General features: G+C 38.1%; 1 protein-coding gene across 3 annotated transcripts in view; it reads right to left on the bottom strand.

Annotated features, from left to right (window-relative positions):
• The window catches only part of LYRM4 (LYR motif containing 4), a 90,843-nt gene that overhangs the window by 53,524 nt on the left and 16,718 nt on the right, over positions 1–20,601 (bottom strand). For all 3 annotated transcript variants that reach the window (XR_010470293.1, XR_010470292.1, XM_065052489.1), the window contains exon 2: positions 15,038–15,158. Coding sequence is in view for 1 of the 3 variants with exons in the window: in XM_065052489.1 (XP_064908561.1) it covers positions 15,038–15,158 (121 nt within the window). In the remaining 2 variants the exon portion in view is untranslated. The remainder of the gene's footprint in view (positions 1–15,037; positions 15,159–20,601) is intronic.

Raw genomic sequence — 20,601 nt, 5'->3', positions numbered from 1 at the left:
GCCATGGGCAGAGAACTGTAAACGTCTGCATATGGCTGGAGATACACAAAAAAATACTCTGTGCATGACACTTTAAGCAAGAAATCCTGGGCCCCAAGGAAAGACAGAGCACAAGTTGAAGATGATGGACCAGGAAGGTGAAGATGGGTAAGTGTGAAGCTGGTTTGGCTGTGGGAAGCCAGAGATTGATACCAGGCAGTAGCATTCAGTTATGGCCAGGCTGGTGCTTTGAAACTGCAAAGGCCTGAGCTCTCGGTTATGCTGAGGTAGAGGAACATGAATTATTACTTTGAGCCCACAATCAAGAAAAACATATCTAGCCCCACAACTAAAAGACTGGTTCATCATCACTCTGAAATACTAATTGTGTGACCTAATTACAATGTTTTAAAGTACTTCTTCATTTGTTAAAAAGGACCAGTCACGATGCACAACAGCTCCTAACATGCCACCACTACAAACAGAAACCTGACATTTTAGATAGCAGGTCTGACTGGGAAAAGGAGAAAGTTGCGTCTAGAAACTTAGTCTACAGCTAATGCAGCGTTGATACTGAAGCTGCACTGAGCGAGTCTCTCACAGAATTACACAGAGAACCGTGATCACAGAACTCTGCATTGGCATTTATTTACTGTACTGATCTACTTCTAATACAGTAGTAACAGATCTATCGGTAGCATGCTAGGCATAAATTTTTCATTCATACAAGGAACACCACATTAGCAATGCTGTTCTGAAAGTCACATTGCAAAAGAAGCTGTGGTATTAATCTATAAGTGCAGGACCTCAAATACATATGTCTTACTGTGATGAGCTGCAATTTGTCATTTTTTTATGAAACACAGGACAGTGGGTATTCAGTGTCTCTCCCCACAAGCCTAAGATGAACTCCTTTGGCTGTACGTCTATTCAATAACTCTGAAAGTACCAAGCCAAAGTGAACTAAACATTGCACGTTTAGGGATGTCAACTTTTAGGAACTTAGAGGCTGAACCTAATGCTTAAAAGTTGGATAAGAATTAAGGAAAGGAAACACAAGGCCCCAATTATTCTGCAATAAGACAGGCTACACTTTAATTCCCGTTGTTGAAGAGACTCAGGAAAGCATTACTACAAAAAAATGTTAAAATGAGAAGCAAATGGCATTTAAAATAGCTTCACTTCCTACTTAAGGTAGACCTGAGAGCAAGGGGAGCAAACACGTAGGAAGAAGAGTGCTTGAAGAAAGAAATAAAAGCACAGTAGCTGGCACTTCTCTGCAATAACATTATCAGCCTGCTGAGTGCAATTACAATAGCACAGACAGCACTTGCTTTATTGTGACCTTATTGAATTAAATCTGAGGAAAAAAACCTCTGAGATTCAGCAGGGAATTTATTAGAAAATTTTAATGCCAACTTAAATTTGATCCAAAGGACTCAATATTAAAGGTCATATCCATTACTATACGGTGGGAAACCCTGGATCTCTCTGTTCTTATGTTCCACCCTTTCTCAGTTTTGTTTTCTTTTGTAAGAATAGGTCACACTCTCCTTCTCTCAGCTTTGCAGCACTCTGTATTAGAGGTACAAGACTGCTATTTACATTTTAAAAAGCCTTAGCCAGCAAGTCAAATAGAGAACTCCAATCTTACTTAAATGAAAAGTTGAAAATGAAAACCAAGATCAAGCAGCACTGAGGAAACCGATGTGCTACACAGCCGAATTTTACCACCTTACATGGATATACAAAACATATAACCTGATCTTCACTGAATTATCTGCCCTACTTCCAGATTAACTGTCATCATGACAGGAGAGTCAGGTATGAACTCACTACTGACTTGCACAGAATGGTAAAAACTGTGTAGCATTTTTAAAATACAAATTCTTAACTCTACATCACTGCAAACCTTTGAAATCAGAAGTACCATCACTGAAATCTGTCCAGCTGTGATTCAAAGGCTCTTTGTATGATGGCAAGCACATGGGTGGCCATGGTTACTGGGTACTTCAAGCCCCACCATGCCCCTACCCAGAGCTTTCAGCATTACAACAGGTGACACACATGCTAAACACTCGTGAAAAATATTAAGTGCACTGTGGAGCTTGTGCATTACTCCTGGAAGGAAGTATTGCCCACAGATTAGCAGGATAGCTACATGAAGTTACTTTTCTTTTAGCTGAAGATTTAGGAAAGGAATAGAAACACAGATGGCCTGTACTTTACCAAAAGAGGAAAAACACTACAAGTTCTACTTTTATACTACATTGATTTATTTCAAATATGAAACTGCATTAGAGGGAGAAAGATCATGTTCTTGAATGCTTATGTAATTTTGGAGTTTACATTCTAGTGACTTCCAGAGTACCTTGGGCTGTTAAGTGACTACAGTAGTCAGCACAAATGTGTGAACACAAGTCCAGACCCTTGCCATCAATCTGCCCAGGTACCCTCTGAACAAAAGAGCCATCCTCTCTGTTCAGCCTATGAGGATATACATTACGGGTATTCATTACACTCCTTACTTTCTCAGTAGCCTCAGTATTCACTTGAGGTAGGATGCCTGAGGAAGGTTAAAAGACAAGTTTCCTGTACCAGGCTCACTTAGGTTTTAAATCATAACCTACCTGATGACCTCTTTGCAGCAATTTCAGTCTTCCTCAAAAGTACTGGAAAACCTGGCAATTGAACTATTAATAGTTTAACCTGCCATTCAGGCTATGCTGGAATTAAATACATTTTTGGAGGATAGCGCATGAAAATACTCTTTTCTGAACTTAACTCACACAAGATTTTATGTTCTTCATGCTATCAGCCAAACTAAATTTAGCTTCATCTACATCTCAGGTATCTTGGCAGGTTTGAAGTCAAAAGGGCAAATACAATTTGAATGCCACTGAAAGGTCACCAGTTCTTAAAGACTCGTGCTCATGCATTCATACGCCAACCCAACGTCCCCTTCCAGACATAGAGACAAACGATCTCTAGCTCAGAACCTGCATGGCAGTGTCTGGGCTGACGTGTCGTACCAGCGGCACCCCAGGTACCTGCTTTTGAAACTAAACACAGCTTATTCACACAAGCACTCTACTGCAAAGCCCTTTACATGTAACATGAATGTATTTAATCTGCTATGCTAAAGAAAGTGTTGATGGTTTTGTCTTCTGAATTGCTTTACCCTTCACAAAGAAATTGATTACACCTCTTTTGCTTTAATGTGATTTGATGTGGTAACCACTGTAATTTCGTCTGTTAGATAGCTGTGTCTTATCAGTCTTGTCTCCTTCAAAAAAAAATGTCTGATTTTGAATTGCTCAAAAGACAAGGAACTTTGTTACCTTCATCAAGATTCGGATGTTTAAACCAGCCCTTTTTTTCCCTAGGACTGAGACCCTGGTGAATTTTTTACTCACCCCTTGATAAAGGGGCTTTGTTATCATCAGATATGTAAATATTCTTTTCCTACTGTTTCAGCTGATTAGAGGTTAGTCATATTCATTCTTCAGCTCTTCCAGCTCCTCACCTGTTGTTCTTTCCGAAAATAAGCATTTATTTTTCTTATCTCACTTTCAACCAAAACAAATGGTGTACCTCTAACTGTATGTAAAATACCATTTAATTCTACAGCATTTCAGATAACTAATTTCATCAACAGTTCCTTCTACAAGTAGCATTGTAAAATTAGGTCCTACACAGTAAGATATTAAAATAATTAATTTTATATCATATTTGAGTTTAACAAAATGAAAGACTTATCCAATTTTTTGTATGTATATGTATGTTTACTTGAAAAACTGCGGTTCACCTTTAGGACCTCAGTTAAAAAAACAAGTAAAATTGCAAACCCCACAAATAGCTGCTTCCCTACTTCTCTCTTTTCCTATCCTGGTGTTCATGCTGGCTGACACTTAACTAGAAAATAACAGCATTAACTATTAAGTCTTTCTTCACTGCTATTAGGCATGGTTTTTAATGTAAGAATATTGCCTTTGGTGTGGCCCATAAAGCATGGTAAGACAGACACAAACACTGTGGTCAGCATTCTGCCAGCCTTTTGTCTCAGCAGATTTTCTTCTCCAGTCTACTGTCTCTTGGATCTAAAGAGGACAGAGAAGAGAGCAAGGTAGATGATAAAGGGATACCTACTGAGACAGGCAGTGTTGTAAGGCTTGGAATACCACACTTTAATTCCTGCTGTGAGCGTATTTTGGGAACCTGGGCAATTAGTTCCCTAAGCACAAAAGTCTTTAAACATGTGCTTACATTTAAACAGAAGTAGCCTCCTTCATTTCCACCTCGGTATCTTAGAGACAGGCATGTGGTGAAATGCACAGTTAAAATCGGGGTGACCCAGAGGTCGCTGCTACTTCTGTAAAGGAGCAGTGCTAGTGATTCTCTCTGTCCTCTGTCTCGCTTGTACAGCTGAGAGAAGGGAAACAGTCCCAGCTCTGACAAGTCCCCTGGGATGGCACAACAAATGTGAGTGTACTGGCATGCAACACTATTTGGTACAAAACTCGCACTTTGAAAAGATTTACTTTTTTTTTTGTTTTGTTTTTAGCCTTAAAGCATACCATACATGTGGCAAAGGTATTTTACTGTCAATGTATTATTCTACAGCACGACTTCGCATAGCAATTTCTACTTCCCCCATAAGCATACATACAAATCTCTTACAAGCAATTTACAACATGTCAAACTGCTTAAGGAGACTCTTAAAAATCTAATGTATGAAGCTAACCATTGACATGATTTATTATTGAAGTTCTGCTGTTATAACCTGACAATTAAGAAATATTGATAAATGTAAACACATTATTGATGTCAATTAAAAAGCACAAGATTGATTAACCTCCCAGAGGTATACTGGCACAAGCAGTTAGAGAGTACTCACCCTCCCCCAATAAGTATTCACTACTGACAAATGTGCAAATTAGACTGCTATGAAACGAAAAGTACTTTCAATTAAAACTAAGATCATTTGAACACGTAACCAAAACATCGGGTCAACAACAAAACCAAGAGAATTACAAGCAAGATCTGTATTAACGTGACAGGATAAGGGATTAGGTCACATAATGCTCTCATTAACCATACACTTGGATGAAAATACGATTAAAAATTACCAAAGCAACCACTCAGCAAGTGAATTATGCTCACAGGAGAAAGACCATGAACATATTACTTAGCCACTACACGGCAATATTTGTAAGTTCCAAGGTGAGGGACAAGACCTTGCTTGCAAGGTTCACAGCAGATCTTTGTTTCAGAGAATGTATTTATGTACATTCTACAGGTGCCCAAATCATAAAGGTGAACTCGAAACTCTGCTTAGTAACGGTTCAATTCCTGCAAAGCAAACAGCCTAGGAAGGACATTCCCGCAGCCCATACCTTGAAGCGGGGGAGCAACCATCTGACGTGCCCGAGAGAATAACAACAGGAATCAGTCAATTTGTATTTAAATGTGACTGGGAGAGTTTGGGCTCCTTTTTTCCTTCTTCTTTTTAGTTGCCTTCAGAATTAATGTACTGGCATAATGCCTGTCACCAAGATGAAGGGTACTGCGGCTATAGCTTTTAATGGCCAAAAAAAACCCAGGCTCACCTCAGAAAGCACAGAGCTAAAGACAGCAGCAATGCACCAGTACCAAGGAGACTGCGTAAACACTAATTAAACTTCTCTCTACACTCTTGTCTAGAAAAGTTTTCCCTGCTGAAACTTCCAAGGGCTGAATCAGACATGCTGACATTGGAGTCTAGCAACTTTCTTCCCTCAAGCTTGGCCTTCCTCACAACTTCATGGATCAAACGCATTTCCCTCAAATAAAGCAGCCTACTACAGAGACATCAGACAGAATCCAAATTACTGCAAAAAAAGATAAAATTGAAACACAACATGTCAATGATAAAGCTTGTTTGCTTGAAAGAAGTTTAAATAAAGGCCGCACATATGTTCATGTTTATTGTCAAAATAAAACTAGATCACTGTGAATTTACCTGGCTGCAAATTCAGTCCAATAGTATTAGTGGCAGACACCAGACACAGGGGACCATGGAGAAGGTTTCTTATTTCTTTTTTCTTTTTTGAAGTAACTTTTTTTTTCTACAGATTTTTATGAAATGACAGTTAGCATTGGTAGGGTTCTTAAGTTTTGTTTTGACAAGCAATTTTAGAATAAGAAAACAACTGGCACCTTTGCAATTGGGATAAGGGAAAAATTTTAGTGATTGAACCAACAGAAGCAGCATGAAGGTAAGAAGATGGGGAAATAAAAAGAACTCGTGAAGCCAGATTCATGAAGCACATAGAACGAATAGAGCTCTTTGAAGGCTGGCCTTATGCTGAAAATGAAGATGAGAATAAATTCTTTAGACTTGACAAACTATCTGTGGAAGAAACAAAATGGCATCGGATTTAGAATGGCAGGGGAAGATTTTACATACTGTATTTTCAATGTGCTGAGGGGAGAAGCATGGCCATCTGAAAGGCCAGAAAAGGATGCAAGTTCCTCAAAGAGGTGCTAAAATGCTCCCTCTTCCCTTTGTTAGTTGTAAGGGAAAAATGATAGCTGTAATATGCTGAGAGACTGATGACTGAGCATGGGGGGAGAAAACGTCATTAAAAAACCCCATTGTACCACAGCTACAGGACTAGGTGACTTGTCAGATAGCGATGGCGTCAACACCACCATCGTCATCCTGAATTACAGACTGCAGTTCAAGGGCAGCAGAACACATTCCTGGGAATCTGAGGCACCAGACAAACGTGCCAAAGCTCCTCCTGGGTGGAAGCGTGCCTGCTCGGCCACGGTGCCATTGAACCTGACACGTCTCCTTTCAACAAGCAGCACAAAACCAGGAAGGGAAGTTTTCTCAGCAAGGAAAGTGAAATAAAAGAACAACAGATTAAAAAGCAACCAACAAACTGTGGGAAATCAAAACAGAGGTCACTGCTGTCATAACAGCCCTGTTGTCTCTTACTTTTTTTCAGAAGTCCTCAAATCAGCAATCTCTTTCATTTCCTCACGGTCTAGCTGTACTTGAAACTGGTTTACCCCACGATAACACCACTGAAAAGGGACAGTCAGGAGAGATCTATGTTCTGACATGAACGTAAGTCACAAGACAGGTGCAAGGCTTTCACAGAGTTATATGTTTCTTAAATAACACACTAAACTGCCATACTTCTCTTTTTCCTATTCAGTAAAAGCAATCCTTCACAAATGTTCTACTCTGCAGCAGACACCATGCAGCAAGAAAGACAACAAGTTACTAAAACGTTAATATATGTTAATGCTAGATACTAAATCTTCAGGCATCAAAACAAACTGGATTGGCAGATATCAGCTCAAGATCACAGAGTCAGATTAGAAACATGGCAGAAGTAACCTGAGCTGTGATCAAAATTACCAGCACTTATTTCTACCTTCCATCTCTTGGCAATATTTTATATTAGTACTAGGACACACGTGCACTTGCTGTTATTCACCTCATTTGGAAGAGGCCACCTCGAAGTTCTGTTGCAACATTCACCCCTATGAACCATATTTATTTACACACTGGCCAGAAGTCCTTGAATTACCAACCACAGGAAAGCAGAAAGCACGAATGGTCAAGTGGCAGATGAACACATCTCCCTGAAAACTTGAGATTTCCTTGCTTCTGGAGCTTTCTTCAGCACAGACTGGTTCAATCAGTGCCACCCACTGTTTCAAGAAGCTACTGACCAGCCAGGCTGATAAACTTACTCTTTTCCATGTGGAAGTTTACACCTAGCATTTACTTGATTGGATGTGACATACTGCCATGCCAAATTGCTCACTAGAAAGTAAGTCCTTCTCCCGTCCTTCAGACAGTCCTCCTCTGTGCATAGCGTCAGATGCTCTGGATGCATTATATAACTACTTATTATTTATGATAAGGCTCCAGCCTCACTGGACTAGCCACTAAAAACATGTAACAAAAATAATGACAGCTCTTTATGACAGATAATTAAAGTGTTTTAAAAGCAGCTGCCAGCACTCAACAGCCTTTATTTTTTTAGGAAACGTTACTGCATACATCAAATCCTGTGTTTTACACAAGGGCTCTTAGATCAGAAAGACAAAGCCTTTGCTTGTAGACTAAAGGGTAGTTTCAATGCAGGGTCTACTTCAGTATTTAATATTGTGGGCAGAAACTGACACTTGTAATTCAGTCAGCAGGGCAAGCAGCAGCAGATCACTTGTGAAAATACAACCTCGCTCTCCACCAGGAGAGTTAAATGAAAGCTTAAGGAGTAACACTGCTCTGGAGACTCACACAGGTGTAACCTGGAGAGCCAGGCCAGCTGCACATGGGGAAAATGTCTGTTTTATGTCCTGCGTATTCTGAGGCTAGAAATTAAGCTGATATGACAGCTCTGGGCTCTTGGCATCTGTTACAATATTGCATATCAACATGCCAAGATGAAAAATCTATTTGAAAAGTCTACCCAAAGTGGACCTCAGTGCTAACAAGTCCAATGAAGGGCCAAGTTCTGATTCATCTGGGTTTCTGCTCAAATTTACCAAACCTTTTCCAAAGTCACTATATTGCATTTTCCTTACTTTGTTCCTCCTCCCTTCGCCCCCAACCTTATGGATATTTACTGGACATGAAATGCATTTACTCACATACTGGAATACAAAACCAGTATAGCTCTGAATTTAATGCCTCCCCATTTCAACTTCAATTTCAAGCTTTCTCTTGTTTACTAAAAGACAGGTATTATCCATCTCATGCTATATCTTCCTCCTCCTGCATCTCTGTCTCTTTCCAAGTCAAAAAGCACTGAAATGTACGGTATGTTAAGGATTTCTGTTTCTTCCTTAATCATATTCTTCCTTGTAGGCTACTGTTATGAAAGAATATATAAATACATATTTCCTGAGTTATATTTACAAAACGCTGTAAAAGTGCAACTTGAACATAATAAATAGGATTTAAATGACCTTGAGGAATAAAATTATCTAAAAATATCACTCCAAAGAGCTTTAAAATGAAAAAAAAAAAATCCAGAGAAAAATCCTCCCAATGCCTTCAAAAAAACAAAGTAATCTGGTTTACATTCAGTGTTTGGCTTTGCCACAGACTTCCAAGATAATTTTGGTAAATATATGTAGGGAACCAATCAAGTGAGAACTCAGGATCTGCTAAAGCAATTAAAAACCATCCACCAGTATTGCAATAGGTAAGAGGAGGTCAAGAGGCTCATATCAACCATTCACTAAATTCCAGATGCCATTGCAAGTATTTACTAGTAATAGATGCTTGATTGCCTTCAAAAACTGATATCATGCAGTTGATAAAACTGGTTTAATATCACCTTTTTTTATTGTTTGATCACCTCCTGCTCTTCTGTGCATGAGGCATTTGAAAGCTCTTTCCTGCATCTACACTTGCTTTAAAAATCTGAATGGCTCGAGAGGTAGCAATACTTCTCTCTGTGCATAATCTTGGCTCTATCCTGGTTGAAACATGTAGATACAACTATAACAAATAGAAATATATGACACTAGTATTAAAGCATCAAACTTCTAATGACATTCTTCTTAGATAAGAACTATAACTCTACAAACTTTTGTATAAAAAGAGGTATTGCCACTGTGAAGCTGAAAAAAAAAATAAAATATATATATATATATATATAATTCAAGGAGCCTCTCAAGAAAAGAAGTAAATTAATTTGTGATTTTAAAACTTCCTTGCAGTGACAAACTTGGTGAAAGGAAATCATATTGTAGTTCCAACATAACTGGCTGCCAGCAGGAAAACATGACTTGCCAATATCATGTGCATTCCTGAACAGCAGTGCAGGTGCCGTACCCGGTACTGAGAGCACCTAAAGAGCTTGTCCAGCTGTTCTTTCTTCTTGGCTTCAAAAATAGTGATAACATAACTGAATGCATTTCACAGTATTTTGCAACTTTCTTACATAATCATAAAAATTAGACAGAGGTATGACTTGTACCCTGAAACTAATACTCCTAACAATTTTCATAATGAAAATTATGAAAATTATGCTAAGAGCATCCAGCCTACATCGCTTTGTAGTATAAATACAGGTATGTTCAGATACACAGAATGTTTCTTGAAGATGGGAATTTACTGTCTCAAGGAAGTTCTCAATATTGCTCACAACTGTGTAAATTGGTACCAGTCCCCTAAATGCTCAAGAATATGCTTTCAGTCCAGAAACACATACACCTTGGTATTTACTAATTTACATGCTATTGCTATAAATCAATCACAAGATTACTAGAGCTGAACTATGGAAAACAATGGGAGTATTTGCTGATAAAGCCACAAAGGATGAGCAATAAAACTGAAAGCAAGTACAGTAAACTAAGGTACTTCTGCCTTTTGTTTTTCAGAGTCACTATAATTGAAAATGCTTGCCTTACTAATAATTATTAAGCATGCTTAAATATTTATACTATTTTGATAAACACAAATATGTTTCCTTATGCTGTGGATATATTAGTAACAGTTCATAATAATATGAGTGCTGTATTAGTTAATTCATTCAGTCTCATTTCCACTTCCATTCAACTGTTATTTGAATCTATGATATTGCTAAAACGAGATACTGATAATGAATGCCTCAAGAAAGTGCAGTACTTGATTACATACAGCTGCACTGGCAACTTGGCTTGCTAGAAGAGTAGATCCAGAACAACAGTCCAACTGTTCTTATTTTACACAAATTTCAAAACAAGACTATACTGATAATTTTCACCAGAAATGCAAATGTGGAGAAACACAAAAATATGAGACCGAAATCTCACACTAAGTATGACACACACCTTAATCAAGGCGTAGTCATGACATACTTCATTAAAAGAAATGGAGTTAAAATCAATGACTACTGCAAGGATTAGAATGTACTTACAACATGCTGCAAGTACTCAATATTTATCATTATCGGTGGAGCCTTTTTAGTAGAGTTCTCATACTTCAAAACCACATTCCTTCATTCTTTTTCACATCTGAAGGGAAGATTAAGAGAGGTCGAGCCTCAGGTAGAACAACTCAAACTCAAAAGAACAAGAGAAGTTCTTCTGTTCCCTTAGAAAATGCTGATGAGCAGTCAGCTGTAAAGGAAGCAGATCCACACGTCCTGACTGCCTCATTGCTCACCGTGCATCTCTAGTCTCCCTGCTAAAGCTTTGTGCAAACCACCATTCTCATCAGTTTGGACTATTTAAAGGGGCAAACAAAAGCTGTGAAATATCAAAACTGTTTGACTGAAGAGTACTGCAGTTGTATGATGTCAAAACCAGCTCAATTGATACTAAAGCCTTCAGAGCTGCCAGAAAAAACAAAATAATCCTTAGCTGAGCAACAAGATGACTGGTGGTTTCCAGCGACGATCTAAAACTAAGGGTCTAGACAGTACTGTGGAGGAATATGTAAGAATGAGATGTCCTATAAATTAAAACAGGGATTTAATCAAAGCAAACAGGTCTAATAGCTTTTGAATTTCACTTTCATATTTTCAGTTCAAAACTTAAGAGACTGCATGACAAAAAAAACCTAGGAAACACTTCAAAACAGTCAGTATTATCCCATATTCAAAGTGGCTTTTATAAATCTTGAATCTCGGCTTGAGCAGTAACATTTCAGGGCAAATTCTCCTAACGTATTCCATTAGCAATGAAAACTCACAAATGAACTTGTAGTAGTATAGCTGGGGAACTGCTGTTACGATAATCCTCAAAGGACCTCAGGACTTACCCTCAAAACTTTCTATTTCAAACTTACTCATGACAATGTATTTATCACAACACCATTCTTTACAGGGAAGACATCAGAAATTGTGCTGCTTACCCAGTAAACACACACAAAAAATCTTCACAGTGTTGAGAAAAGAATCAGAGTTGTTCCTTCCTATAGCCAGACCGCTTTTAAATTGAAACCAATAACAAGCAGAGGAGAACTAAGGCAGAGATTAATGTTCCCCCATGCTTTTCAGCTTTATAAAGCTGCTTCTATAACATTCAAGCAAATGGTACAGTGACTGACATGAACAAAATGACAGTAATCTGTCACTATTTCACATTTCCCACTAAGCTGATTCAAATAGTTATTTATGAACCTTACACTTCAATGGTCACTTTGATGACTAAACCATAAATTAGAATGTAAAGTGAATATAAATTTGATTTTAGAGTAACAAAAAATTGTCAGCAAAGTGGGATATTAGTTAATTTCTATCAAGACGCTATGAAAAAGTCAGCAATACCAAGATGGGCTATGTCATAATAAACCCCAAACTTAGCAAAAATTGTATGCTAGATCTCATGTTTGCTTCAGTGCTCCTGCATTTAAAAAGAAAAGCACTGTATACTAATGCTTGGTTAGTTTTACATATAAAGTCTTAATAATGTCAGATGACTTCATTACTCAGATTTTCAATTAAATGGGGAGCAAGAATGATTTTTTTTCCACAGATTGTGATGAAATTTGACAGCAAGTAAATATTAATATGAATTTGGATGCTAAGGTTTTTAACAGTCCGGATGACAAGCTTACTTCTAAGACAGTGTTGCTATTTTTCCAATATTTATCTTTTTAGAAAAAGGAAGTACTTGCTATTATAAAAATGTGCCAAGTAGGTCCTAGTCAAGAAATTTTAAAACAAAAATAAATTTAGTATAGTTCAGTCACCCATTTCACAGCGAAACAGTTACAATGATAGGACAAGGGGTAATGGGATCAAGCTGGAACACAAAGAGGTTCCACTTAAATTTGAGAAAAAACTTCTTCTCAGTGAGGGTGACAGAGCACTGGAACAGGCTGCCCAGGGAGGTTGTGGAGTCTCCTTCTCTGGAGACATTCAAAACCCACCTGGACATGTTCCTGTGCGACCTCACGTAGGCGTTCCTGCTCCAGCAGGGGGATCGGACTAGATGATCTTTTGAGGTCCCTTCCAATCCCTAACATTCTGTGATACTGTGGTAGCCTCACCAAAATTTTCCTGATTTATCAAAGGTATAAAGTTTACATTCGTACGTACAACCATCACAGAGTATTTTCTGACATGCTGACAGGAATTTTTCTTAGGCACAATCTAGAAGAGATTTTCTGTAGCATTTCACTGTGGGAGATCCCACATCCACAAACTGTTTCTTCTTTGATGCAGAATTTCTTTAAGTGGCAGAATATGATCTATGCATTTTGCCACCCCCTGTGACGGATGCCATCCTCCTGTTTGAATTAACTGAACTTAAGTCCAGGCAGATGCACAGCAAGTCAACACAACTTAAGTTAATCCTATTGTGTGAGGCTACCAGTGAAAACCCTGCACCAAACCTCAGAAACCCCCAGTTTGGCTGGAGACTGGGCTGATAAGTGGCTGAAACTGCATTAACACAGCAGGAAATCTGATGACAAATCAACCACTTCACATTATAAACACCTGCAGCCATCAGGGTCTGTTGAGTTTTCCCATATAGCAGCTGCCTGCGTGGTGGTGATTGTCCCTTGCATGGGAATGTCTCTTAAGGTCACACCACAAGGCTGAGAGATCCCTTACCTGACAACAGGCATCAGTGGGTTGGTAAGTGCCATTTTTTTTGCATGCACACAATATTTAAGATATGTATAGTAAGCTTAAGCAATAATCTTTGTATTCCAAAGTAGCTTTAAGTGTAGTATTGACTGTCAATCCATCTGTACTTATTAAATATTTTACATGCCTAAATTTACTGATTAGAACTCCATAAACTAACTACTAGCCTAGATCTGAGTGATCTCTGACTCTTCTCCTGTGGCACCCCCTCCTTCATTGTCTTCTCCAGGCTCTAATATTTCCCTGGAGAACACTGGACATCAAGGCTCTTCAAGATAAAACTTCAAAAAGAATAAATGAAAATGCTATTCAGCACCTACAGGTATGAAATAAAACACCACAACTTTTAAATATAGTTGCATTGAATCAATCCAACCCAAATTGCTTCTTCAAGAAACACTTTTAAAATACAAAAATAGCAGCGTTTGATTTAAAAAAAGATAGCTATGGCAGCACAAAACAACACCTGTTCCTGAGAGAAGTTCCAAATAAATACTTTAATTCACACCAAAATATTCATACTTAATTGACAAATCAAAGGGCCAAGCTTCCTACTGAAATAAGAATACAGTTAACTGACCTGCTGGTTGTTAAAAGATTAATCTTAAAACAGACCATGGAGGAACAGGTGCACACATTCATTTGATATTTAATAAAAGTACTACTGAGCTCTGACTGGTGTCAGTTAATTCAGATTCTGCAAGGAGCAACATTGCATTGCAAGTGCCCTTAGAGAGTTCAGGTGTAGAAGCTCACTTTCTTCAAATTTCCAGCAGTCACTGTAGATAGACAGTGGGTGTGTGTGAGAAGTAATAAAGTATCTGAAGTTCAACAAAGTATAATTCATGTCTAAATAACATGGTATCCAGTGGAAGGAAGAGAGATGCTATAAAAGCTACCCAGACAAGGTCAGAGAAAAATATTGCCACTGACTCAACTTTCTCCAAGGAAAAATCTATCACCTTGTGCTTGGACACATTCAGCCAGCATTTACTTAATTCACTTTAGGATTTTCTTGTTCTGCTCCTGTTCTAAAACTGTATCTGGAGGTGGGGAAAAACAAATGCAGAGACAAGATTTGGAGCAAGCGTCACAGCCACTCTTCTAAACCTACAATGGAAGGAGGAAAGCATGAGGAAAGGAATTGAAATAAGTCACGGGAAAATTAGGGCAGAACAGAGAAGCAACATGAAGAGGTAGTAAAACAAACAGGAGAAAAGGTAACAGAAGAGCATATAAACTTTCGATAGCAAAGCCTGTTCCGGTTAATGGAACAAACATTCCTAATCCCTGTTGCAATCATCATGGATAAATGGATGTTTCCCACCCTCTCAAACTCAGACACACAAAAACTACTGTTTATCCAGAGATGTTTTGAGCACAGACTTATTTTTTCCATTTATAGTGTAGTGAACTGAGGAGTATACAACTCTTAGATAAAATGAGAGAAATAAACATACCTGCCGATGAATAACCTCTAGGTTTGCTTTGGCTTTATTCACTAGTTCTTCTATTTTTTCAGAATCCTTTATATGCTTGTTTTCTCTGAAGGCATCTCTTATCCTTCTGACAGCATACGTTCTAAACACAAACAATAAGAAGACATGTATTTGTAGATATGTCACAGTTTTTGACATGCTTATTTTAAAAAATAAATATACATAAACACACATATTTTGCCCAGTTGTATACATGTCTCTTTCTATTCAGAGTCTTGTCTTCCATGAGTGACCAGATTCTTTAATTAAAAAGAAGTGGTTTTACTGAAAGCTATTGTAGAAAAATTTCATATTTCACATATCAGTCCAATCCTTATTGCTTGCTGTTTCTGTAAACATAATGTTGGATGCCCGGCATGGATACCACAAAGCTCATGAACATAACAAAAAGCCTAAGAACCAAAAAATCACCCCCCAAATTATTTTGAATCAGTGTGACTACTCTTATTCTGCACGCTCTAAAGGTCATTGAGCTAACCACTAAATACCTCGTAGGTCATTCAAGTTCTGACTTTGTCATCTAGCAGTCAACAAAGGCAGGCTGATGGACTAAACATAACAAAAAGGGCTCCTTCCCTCTCACCACTAACCTCTCCTAGATATCATCCCTCCGTTCAACACCTCCTCATCCATTTTCCCACTAAAAGGCAATAACAGAACACCATCTCTGCAAGTAGGAAGATCTCTGCTTTCAGAGAGGAAGGTCCAAGGCAGCAGCTATATCTCCAAATCTCTCTCCTTTCTTTTAAACGCAGTAAAGATCCTTTATGCAGCCTGTAGTGTACTGCTCAATAAAAAAATAAGGCAAATTTCAATATTAAAATAAACTTTTCAGACTGAGCAGTAGATAGTTTCATTAAATGCGTGCTTGGGAGGGGAAGGAGGAATGGCAGTAAACTGATCCTGCTCAGCTATCTTGATAATGTCTCCACCACTACTTCACATCAGTAAATTTTTACTGTAGAAAGTAAAACACTGTGTGCGGCACTAGAAATTAAAAAAAGGCTGCTGCAAACGCCCCAACTAGTATAATATTTCAATAATCGTGTTCAGTCTTGTATAAAAGTGAAACACGAGACACAAAATTGTCTGAAACACAATCATAAAAATACTCCAAAGACTATGTAGTAAAATGAAAATATTGGGGGAGGAGACTAAGGAGGGGAGAGGAAGAAGAGGGAAGATGAAGAGCCAGGGGCACTCTGTACCATTAGATGGTGCTATCCAGCTCCTAATGCAGCCTCCAACCAGCCAAGTGACATATTTTCTCTTTGAGCTCATAAATAATACATTTCAATCAGAAGCACCAGGATGGTTATGGAGTGCCACCCCGCTGCCACACACCGGCAGATGGTGCACGCTTTTAATTAGGGCCTGTTCACCTATAATGTGACACTGGGGTGGCGTGAGGGAGCGAGTGTGTGTTTGTATGTGTGAACTTAATAGAATGTATTAAATATGGAAGCTCATTCTCATCTGCAGCTGCTGTCCTAACAAGATTTGAAGGGGAAGCTGCTTATTTCTTCTAGAAAAGAAGCAAACCTAAATCATTAAATGTAGTGTAATTTTGTTGCTTGATAATAGATGGATTTCAAATCACCCCATAGGCATTTGTAGGGTTAAACTGTGCAGAAACATACAATATTTTCTGCAATAAAGGAAGTGTTTCCAAAAGATACAAAGACCTTACAGATATATATACATATTTTTAGCTTAAAAGAAAAAACAACAACAACAAACAGCAAGTATCCATTACTGGGTACACGTCTTTCAAAATGCAATACAAATAAGTAAAAGCTATCCACACAAAAAGGATAGATGGGACTAAAACAAATTCTTGTTCAGTATAACACCTACAGACCATTGTTTTTTGTACATATGGTGTTTTAATTATTCCATTTTCTCTCTCTTCCTCTGATTACACCCAACAGTTGTTGAGAAACAAACATAGTTAGAAAACACCACCAGATCAGCTTTTATCTATAGTCAGAAAGTTACATGTTTTTTCTCCTATTACAATTTCTTTAAACCTTTATGAATGTTAACACTCAAATGAAGTTATTTTACATAAGCCTTAACACAACCTTAATTCCATAGCTAAATCAATCCATCTCTAGTATTCTCTAAACAGACTTCAAAGACTAGGTCTATATCCTCATACTTCTTTTTACTAAGGTTACACTGCGATTCAATGTCACTTAAAAAACGGACAAGCTGAACTTAAAGCTCAAAATCAATACTATCATGACTATAAAACTTCCTTTCTTCCCCATTGAGAGGTGCCAGGGGAACATTTTGCCAGCACTCAAATTCTTTCAAAATTATGTAAAAAGTGTTAAGTTAAGATATACACAAACTGGCAGTTTTGGGTTTTATTTTATTTTTTTTAAACAGCTTTTTACATGAAAAAACAGTTGTGAGCTGTGTCAATTCCAAACCTCAATACTCTCTACACTTGAAGAGTTTCTGAACTGAGTATGAACTCAAAGCCAGTACTAACGTTGGGGCTGTGATACTGCTGCAAGTCTACAAACAACTGAGCTCTTTTGGAAGTACAGTTATGTGTGTAGCAATATGTAGTAAATATACACATGCTAGGAAAATAACTTGTTTATTCAGAAATATATCTGTTGTTTTTTTAAAGAGCACTACTCCAAAGATCTTCTCCCTGATGAATAGACTAGCCAGCTGATCAGCTACTCTAATGGTGTGTATCTGCACTGCAGTCAGCACAAACACCAAAACCAATCATGGATCATTTGATGGCACAGCTTGAAATGCCAGTGGCAGAGAACAGCTGGCTATTGTCATAAAACTTGACAACTTTAATCTAATAGAAGCACTATCTGAAGACAGAGTGGGAGATGAAAAGCAAACCAGCAAGTGAAATGGTTGCTGTACCTTATGGATCTTTATTGACCCAAGCTGGCACAAAGGAACTGAGGGCATCAGGCGGGGCGACAAGTTTAAGCCAATGTGAGTGAAGAGGAGCTGCTGCAATTTTGCCACCCGCCCTGGTAGGCACAAATCCTCCCTCTGTCTCCTTCAGACCAGCACAACCAGTCTGGTATTTGGTTCTGAGGTGAGCCCATCCAACTTGGTAACCTGACAGAAAGCCAACCTACTAAAAGAATGAACTGCTTTTTTTTTGTTGCTTGGGGTTTTTTGCTGGATTAGTGAGCTCCATCGGCTCAGCATGGGACTGGATGAGCCTTAGTCCCGAGGAGTAGGGAACACGGCAGTACTGACTGAGATGAATACAGCTGGTGACAGGTCCTGCTCAGAAAGGCTGCACAAGTTGCATAAACAAAGGGGACTCTTCAGTGAGAAGGTACCAAGCAAGCTCTCCTGAGAAACAGAAGTAGAAAGCAATTCAGCATACAGTACACTCAGACAGCTCCTAGAGACCCTTGGGAAAGGTCCTAGGAATGTAATTATGTTAATTAAGAAACACCACTGCAAATGAAAACTCAAACTGCATTTTACAATCTACTATTTTTCTCACCGTTCTTTGGAAACAGATACAGAAAAACATCTGAAAGATGCAACAAGGCATTTTCTTTTTGTCATCCAAGCACACTGAATTTTTAATAGAGAGCACCTTTGATTTTGTCTTCTTCAAAGACCATCTAGCAAGCTAGTGACAGCAGGACCCAAGCAAGAGTGTACAGTTGAATATATTCACTCAGTGCTCTCTTACATATGCACACTAGAACCACTTTTTGTGCTCCTTACTTAGGCGCATCTGTCACACAATTAACTCCCAGTTAAATCACAAGCATGTACTCAATGGGCAACAGACTCAGTGTGGTGGCTTCAGACCACAGCCACCGCAGGTGGATGGCTATGCAAGGTAACAGATGCACATCAGTAGAAATCAGAAAGAGTAGTTGGAGGTTAATGCGAGAACAACGCCACGGCTGAAACATTAGTACACGCTCACGGGGAATGGGCATTACCTGCTAATGTTAAGAGACAACAACGCCCCCAAATAATAGTAAAAACCACTGAGTTACAGTTATAAAGCAGTCTTTTTCTAAATAGTCATTCACCTCTACCTTGAAAAGAGTTCATCTTTTTTCTTCCCTGAAGCACAATTGAAAACCTAACATGTGTCCTCATAAAAATGAAGCCTACAACAAGCAAAGTCCGAAACAAAGGCTATTAAGGAAAAAAGAAATTGCAACAGAGGCTCTTCAGAAGATAATAGCTGCTTGGGGACTTAGATATTTTTATTCCAAAACATTTCTTACGTCATGCCTGACCAGAAAATTAAAAAAAACCCCAACTGTTTCCTTTTCAAGTCTTCTCTCTTGTATCTTTGTGCTCTGCTAAACTAGAGTGTAAGAAAAGACCCCCAAAAACACGCAGACCTACTTGCTTTCAAGTACACAGTACTATGTCTTCAAAATAAATCTGGCCAATGTTTTTTTTCATCACCACTTTGGATTTACCAGTACCACAACATGCTAAAGGTTTAATCTTCCCAAGACAGCTTTACAAACAGGTTGTTGTTTTTGTGATTGTGAACAAATCTAATGTATTAACAGATCACATCACAGTTATAGGCAACATACTGCAGAACGTAACAGCTATTACAAATTTCAAGTCACTGAGCATGTATGCAAAGATAGAAAAGGAGGACTGTGATACACAAGCTGTACAAGCAAACCAGATTACAAGGCAAGAGGCCAGCAGATTAGAATATTCAAGACTTTTAAAAAAAGTATAAAGCAAACTGCTTTTTCCTTATTAGATTAAGCTGTATTTAATAAATAAAGGAAAGAGATTAGTAGCCAACCTCTAGAAAGCCCGCTGTGGTTAATAATTCTGAAATGAAGTATATGATGCTTTTATTTAAATACACAATGTGCAAAAGTGAGATACTGATTTACAATATAGTCATATTATAGCAAGGGTGGGATCCTTTTTATAAAAGGCCATTATTTCCTTTCACTAACTATATTTTATATACTGCTTTTCCCTTCCAATTAACATTTATTAAGGTAGCAACAGTATGAGTTTTTGGAATTTCCCATTATTACTAGCAAAATGTGCATAAGATGAGATTTGCCTGAATTTTCAGAATCATATATAACTTAAAGTTGAAAGTTTTTACAATAAAAAATATCTGCATAAAATCATTTTAGCTTACTTTAAATTTTTATTAGCATTATTAAGGATGTCTCCACGTACAGAATTACTTCAGAGGGAATGATTATTTATATATATGTGTGTACACACACATATTTCCATATATACGTATGTACTTACATTCTTTTTTTCTCTATAAAGGTCTCATCAAAAGACACCAAAAAAGGTGAGGCAAAAGCTGCATGCAAGTACCATTTAATACTAAAAAAAAGAAACATTTGACAACAGATGTGTGTTTGAGACTGAGATGTAAGTACTTCATAGGGAAGTAGTTGTGACTTGTCTAATTAAACACAGGAACAACAGAAGGGTGGGGATGCAACGTTTTATCAACAAGGTGTTTCCCAAACTCCATCATTAGACATGTTTTC

The sequence above is a fragment of the Columba livia genome, chromosome 2 (genome assembly GCF_036013475.1).
Source record: "Columba livia isolate bColLiv1 breed racing homer chromosome 2, bColLiv1.pat.W.v2, whole genome shotgun sequence".
Taxonomy (NCBI): domain Eukaryota; kingdom Metazoa; phylum Chordata; class Aves; order Columbiformes; family Columbidae; genus Columba; species Columba livia.
Note: the sequence above shows the minus strand (reverse complement) of the source record. Positions and strands in the feature narration are given on the sequence as shown.